Genomic DNA, 6000 nt, shown 5'->3' with positions numbered 1-6000 from the left:
ATATACATTATGTCAGAAATTGTGCATGAGACATTTTCTGCACACATAAGTAGCTGCCCAACTTTTACACATTATTTAGTGAATGAGAGCCATTGTCTCTTCAAATGAGCCTTGACAATTGTTGATAACAAACCTTGACTGCTGAAAACAAAGTAGAGAGAATGTCTACAATGCAGTCTGTATGCCTATTTAACAACAACATAATATGACGTGCATATGTGTGGCAACATTTTTGCTAAATTAAATTAGGTGCTTCATTATGTTTATGACACTGTACAAGACTCTGCCTGAAAAAAAAAAAATGACTCTTGAGTTTTGAATTCATGTATGATTTGTGTTCCAAAACATTAGCGCATACTAGAGTGCTTTTCTTTCTTTTCTTTTTTTTCCCACACAAGGACATTAAAATATTTCTAACTTAGAGACAGAACAAAGAGACAGAGCATGTACACATCAGTTGCAGTTGCATTTGCAGTTTTCTGTCATTATCCACAAGGTAGTGCCATTGAGTTCATCCTCATTCTCGTCAACATTTACATGATTCAACCAACCTGGACAAGGTTCAAACAACCTGAAACCACTACAGATTCACTAGTAGAGGTAAGACATTTCAATGACGAAAGAAGACAAGAAGAACAACAACTGTGAGAGAGAAAGCCACCAAAAGAAATACAAAGAGAAACAGCACAGGTGAAGAGCACTTATGATCCAAGGACGTGAAGATACATGTTAAGAAGAACAAGAAAAGAGACAAACAGAGATGGTGAAAGACGTCATAGAGGTACTCACAGCACATTTCCACTTCACTTTTGGTCTTTCACACAAACACTTTTGCACACACTCATGACAAACCATGTGTACAGCTCTCATTTTGGACATTAGTTGGCACTCACACTGGCTGATAAAGGACTTTTTAATCATGGGAAACTCTATCTTCCAGACCATCTGTTACCTGTTTGCATCTCTCACACTGCTATTGCTCAGTGTCAGTAGAAACACAAATGGTGAGTTCTTCAACTTCAGCTGCCCTATACACTGACTGCTGTTATATGTGATATCTAGAAAGCATTATTGTATGGGATTTATTTGAAACTCTACAATGGTGACTCCCAAGTGACTGCTTTTGTTGTTTTATTTGTTGCATCAAAAAGAACATAATCATTGACATGTAATCAAATTATGTAATATTGTTGTATTACGTATAACGAAGTACATTCTGGTAAATATTTGCTTGGACCTGAATAACAGAGTCCTTAAAGTAGAATTCTTCCAAATGTTAGTTACTTTAGATTTTAGATACCTACTGTATATCTAAATTATTATCCAAATAGACATATCTTAGATAAAAAATTTAGCTGAAAAATCTTAGTCCTTAATTAAAAAAACATAGAATACTGTAACATATAGAAACATTTATAGAAATTAATATGGGTGGGTTTATCTGAACATCTTTTTGGAATTTATAGAAACAAGCAAGGTTAAAATTTGACCCATAAAATTTGATGAGATATATACATACAGTATATATAGAGAGAGAGAGAGAGAGAGAGAGAGAGAGAGAGAGAGAGAGAGAGAGAGGAGAGGGTATACTGAAAAAGCTCTCTCTAATTTTCTTTTTTTACACACATTTTCTGATTTCCCTCATTCTCCTAGGGTCAGAGATCAATTGTAACGCAAGTATCAAGGTGCCACGACACACGCTGTTCAGAACCCCTGTTATGACAGTGTTGAAGATAAACTGTTCTGTTACTATATATGAATGTAAGAACCCAAGGATCTTATGGTGCAAAATCTATGGAAATGATTGCAAAGCTTTAAATGACTCAGTTTACATAAAATCAGAGTGGAGGAATACAGCAGTACATGGTGGGGTTGCATTCCTGACTTTTATGAACATCTCAATGGAGGATGAAGGTTTATACAGATGCAGAGTTGGCGAGACCTCTGTAAGCCATAATATTAATGTCACTGTGACAGGTATGTGAAATTATCTTTCATTTCACTTGTATAATGTTAACATTCAGACATTTTGTTGAAAGGTAAATGCTCAGAACTTGTTTTTCACTACAAGGAAATTGTGTATTATGTTTTCAGTAGGGAATGAGGTTTCACACAATCAAAGCAAAACAGGTAAGGGTATGAGCATGACCATTACAGCACATACAGTAGGCTAATATTACTGTTCATTTTGTGCATGTATGGTTAGTAGGTTTTCTGAAGTGCAAATTCAGGTTCAAATTCATTTGTGAATCTATGATAATTACAACCTTACTCATAGATATTATTTTGTTCAATTCTTATAATATTAGATGATCTGAATAAAATTCCTGGTCTGCAGTGGCTATGGCCATATGTTTACATCTGCAGTGGAATAGTGGGGCTGGTGGTCATTGTTATGACTGTATCATTACTTATTTTCAGATGCCAAGGTAAGTGGTTTGTGGTTAATTGCAATACATTTGTGCTACTAGTTTTTGTTTTCTTGTGTGATCTTTGAAATTTTCCATAGAAACAAAATCGGCAAGGAACAATAAGACAACTAAAAATCAGGTATAGTTTGTTTTAATTTTGGTCTCTGGGTCTATTTATAGTTTCTATTGAAAAGGAGAAGTTTTTAAAAGCTCTATTTTCACTTCAACAGTACATTGGAACACAAAGAACTGGCCAGGCTCCTCCGTCCCATCCCCATCACAACACCCATTCCCCCTCAGCCCAGCTGAACTCTGCTTGTGTCTATGAAACTCCACCTATCAAAACAGGATCATCATCTGGAAGATTCTCAGCCAATAAGGTAGCATCAAAAGGGAGCCATAATAATGTCAGCATAGAAGGAGAAGAGAATGTCCTTGTATATGCTTCTTTGAATCACCAGGCAATGCCTAGAGAGCCCAAAAGAACCACACGACAAGAACCGGAACCATCAGAATATGCTGCAATCCGTTTCCGGTGATTCAATGAGTACACAGATACTTTAAAAATTAGTACTCAGATATGCTCACTCACATGCTTTTCTGTATTAAGGAATCACTATAAAGGACACTTGATGAGGAATCAAAATCTGAGTGTTTGGACAGCTCTGTTTCTGGGTCATGTGATAGAAGCTGGTTGCAAGTTTTACAATGGTTCAGCAAGCATTAACAGAGTGTACAGTCTGTAATTTATGGCATTTAATGCCTTGTTAAAATAAAATGAAATTAAATGTTATAAAATAAAAACTTAAAACATTTCTTTTATAAATAAAAAAATATTTTATAAATAAAATAAAATGTTTTATAAAATTAAATTTGATAAAATAAGATAAAAACAACTTAATTCTCAAAGATATCAAGAAAAAAAAGTCATAATGTTTTAAGATTAATCGTAAATTATGCCTTTTAGGGAGTATAAAGTCATAATGTTTTGAGAATAAAGATGTTACATTACAAAATTTATTAGTAAAAAAAATCATTTAGTAGTAGTAAAACATTTGTGTAATATTTTGAGAATAAAGTAGCATTATGAGACTAAAGTCGTTATTAAGGAAATTAAATGTATTCCGGAGAAAGAACCAGATGGACATTGAGGACATTTCCACTTCTGAGCAATCTAAAATGGCAACCAGTGGTCGACTCTAAGGGTTATTGAGTGGTGGTGGCGTAGTGGGATAAAGCACATAACTGGTAATCTGGTTGCTGGTTCAATCCCCACAGCCATCACTATTGTGTCCTTGAGCAAGGACTTAACTCCAGGTTGCTTCAGGGGGATTGTCCTTGTAAAAAGTGCACTGTAAGTCACTTTGGATAAAAGTGTCTGCCAAATGCATAAATGTAATTTTATCAATGGTTACATCTGCATCTACATCTGTTCTACTTTGCTGTCCATCATCACTTTGAGGTTACTTTCATTGTGACTTTATTCTCATAATATTACAGTTTTAATCTCATAATGCTAATAATGCTCATAATGGGTGTTTGATGCTGTCCTTCTCTGCATATCACCCCCTTCAGCATATCGTGGTGCCGTTTTGTGGCCCTCTTCAGCCAGTACCGGTCTGTTCAGCTTAACGCTGCAGCCCGTTTCAGCTTATCGCCGCCCATTTGACACCTTTCGGCCCCGTTTCACGGCCGGCCCACCGGGAAAAGTCCCAGTTTGCCCCTGGCTACGACTTAGGCTGTGTTCACACTTGGCAGGTTTGGTTCGATTAAAACGAACTCTGGTGCGATTGTTCTGTTAGTGCGGTTTATTTGAACAAGTGTGAACGCTGCCATCCGAACCTTGGTGCGCACCAAACAAGCGGACCGAGACCGCCTGAATGTGGGTCTTGGTCTGCTTCCAAACAAACTCTGGTGCGGTTCGACTGATATATGAACGCAACATGGACCAAAGACATCTAAACAGACCAAATGAATTTGCCTAATACTGACCTCAAGCATACCTGGTTCTTCTCATCATACAGTGCATCTGGAAAGTATTCACAGCGCTTCACTTTTTCCACATTTTGTTATGTTACAGCCTTATTCCAAAATGGATTAAATTCATTATTTTCCTCAAAATTCTACAAACAATACCCCATAATGACAATGTGAAAGAAGTTTGTTTGAAATCTTTGCAAATTTATTAAAAATAAAAAACGAAAAAATGTACATAAGTATTCACAGCCTTTGCTCAATACTTTGTTGAAGCACCTTTGGCACCAATTACAGCCTCAAGTCTTTTTGAGTATGATGTTACAAGCTTGGCACACCTATTTTTGGGCAGTTTCTCCCATTCTTCTTTACAGGACCTCTCAAGCTCCATCAGGTTGGATGGGGAGCGTCGGTGCACAGCCATTTTCAGATCTCTCCAGAGATGTTCAATTGGGTTCAAGTCTGGGCTCTGGCTGGGCCACTCAAGGACATTCATAGAGTTGTCCCGTAGCCACTCCTTTGTTATCTTGGCTGTGTGCTTAGGGTCGTTGTCCTGTTGGAAGATGAACCTTCGCCCCAGTCTGAGGTCCAGAGCGCTCTAAAGCAGGTTTTCATCAAGGATGTCTCTGTACATTGCTGCATTCATCTTTCCCTTGATCCTGACTAGTCTCCCAGTTCCTGCCGCTGAAACACATCCCCACAGCATAATGCTGCCACCACCATGCTTCACTGTAGGGATGGTATTGGCCAGGTGATGAGCGGTGCCTGGTTTCCTCCAGGCATGACGCTTGCCATTCAGGCCAAAGAGTTCAATCTTTGTTTCTCATGGTCTGAGAGTCCTTCAGGTGCCTTTTGGCAAACTCCAGGCGGGCTGTCATGTGCCTTTTACGGAGGAGTGGCTTCTGTCTGGCCACTCTACCATACAGGCCTGATTGGTGGAGTGCTGCAGAGATGGTTGTTCTTCTGGAAGGTTCTCCTCTCTCCACAGAGAAACTCTGGAGCTCTGTCAGAGTGACCATCGGGTTCTTGGTCACCTCCCTGACTAAGGCCCTTCTCCCCCAATCGCTCAGTTTGGCCGGGCGGCCAGCTCTAGGAAGAGTCCTGGTGGTTCCAAACTTCTTCCATTTACGGATGATGGAGGCCACTGTGCTCATTGGGACCTTCAATGCTGCAGAATTTTTTCTGTACCCTTCCCCAGATCTGTGCCTCGATACAATCCTGTCTCGGAAATCTACAGACAATTCCTTGGACTTCATGGCTTGGTTTGTGCTCTGACATTCATTGTTAACTGTGGGACCTTATATAGACAGGTGTGTGCCTTTCCAAATCATGTCCAATCAACTGAATTTACCAAAGGTGGACTCCAATCAAGTTGTAGAAACATCTCAAGGATTATCAGTGGAAACAGGATGCACCTGAGCTTAATTTTGAGTGTCATGGCAAAGGCTGTGAATACTTATGTACATGTGATTTTTTTCGTTTTTTATTTTTAATAAATTTGCAAAGATTTCAAACAAACTTCTTTCACGTTGTCATTATGGGGTATTATTTGTAGAATTTTGAGGAAAATAATGAATTTAATCCATTTTGGAATAAGGCTGTAACATAACAAAAT

General features: G+C 38.4%; 1 protein-coding gene across 4 annotated transcripts; it reads left to right on the top strand.

The window, feature by feature from the left end:
* Nucleotides 1-587: 587 nt before the first annotated feature.
* LOC127444846 (B- and T-lymphocyte attenuator-like) lies at nucleotides 588-4485 on the top strand. Of its 4 annotated transcripts, none has more exons than XM_051704422.1 (7): nucleotides 588-781; nucleotides 864-1004; nucleotides 1654-1977; nucleotides 2095-2130; nucleotides 2310-2429; nucleotides 2510-2550; nucleotides 2642-4485. In XM_051704422.1, the coding sequence occupies exons 1-7, from the start codon at nucleotides 727-729 to the stop codon at nucleotides 2948-2950; spliced, it is 1026 nt and encodes a 341-aa protein (XP_051560382.1). In that variant the 5' UTR covers nucleotides 588-726; the 3' UTR covers nucleotides 2951-4485. The 4 variants fall into 4 exon arrangements, 3 of the variants coding, with proteins under 3 accessions (XP_051560382.1, XP_051560384.1, XP_051560383.1); XM_051704423.1 differs by having other exon boundaries at nucleotides 624-781; nucleotides 941-1004; XR_007897880.1 differs by having other exon boundaries at nucleotides 2310-2550; nucleotides 2642-2749.
* Nucleotides 4486-6000: the final 1515 nt, after the last annotated feature.

This window comes from Myxocyprinus asiaticus, chromosome 8 (genome assembly GCF_019703515.2).
Source record: "Myxocyprinus asiaticus isolate MX2 ecotype Aquarium Trade chromosome 8, UBuf_Myxa_2, whole genome shotgun sequence".
Lineage (NCBI taxonomy): Eukaryota > Metazoa > Chordata > Actinopteri > Cypriniformes > Catostomidae > Myxocyprinus > Myxocyprinus asiaticus.
The sequence above is the reverse complement of the archived record's forward strand: the minus strand, read 5'-3'. Positions and strand labels throughout refer to the sequence as shown.

Bases quoted from the DNA above. Each gene is read 5' to 3' on its own strand.
- LOC127444846 (XM_051704422.1), top strand. From the start codon at position 727: ATGTTAAGAAGAACAAGAAAAGAGACAAACAGAGATGGTGAAAGACGT. The intron at 1,005-1,653 runs GTGAGTTCTTCA...TCATTCTCCTAG, and splicing joins TGTCAGTAGAAACACAAATG to GGTCAGAGATCAATTGTAAC. The intron at 2,430-2,509 runs GTAAGTGGTTTG...AATTTTCCATAG, and splicing joins ACTTATTTTCAGATGCCAAG to AAACAAAATCGGCAAGGAAC.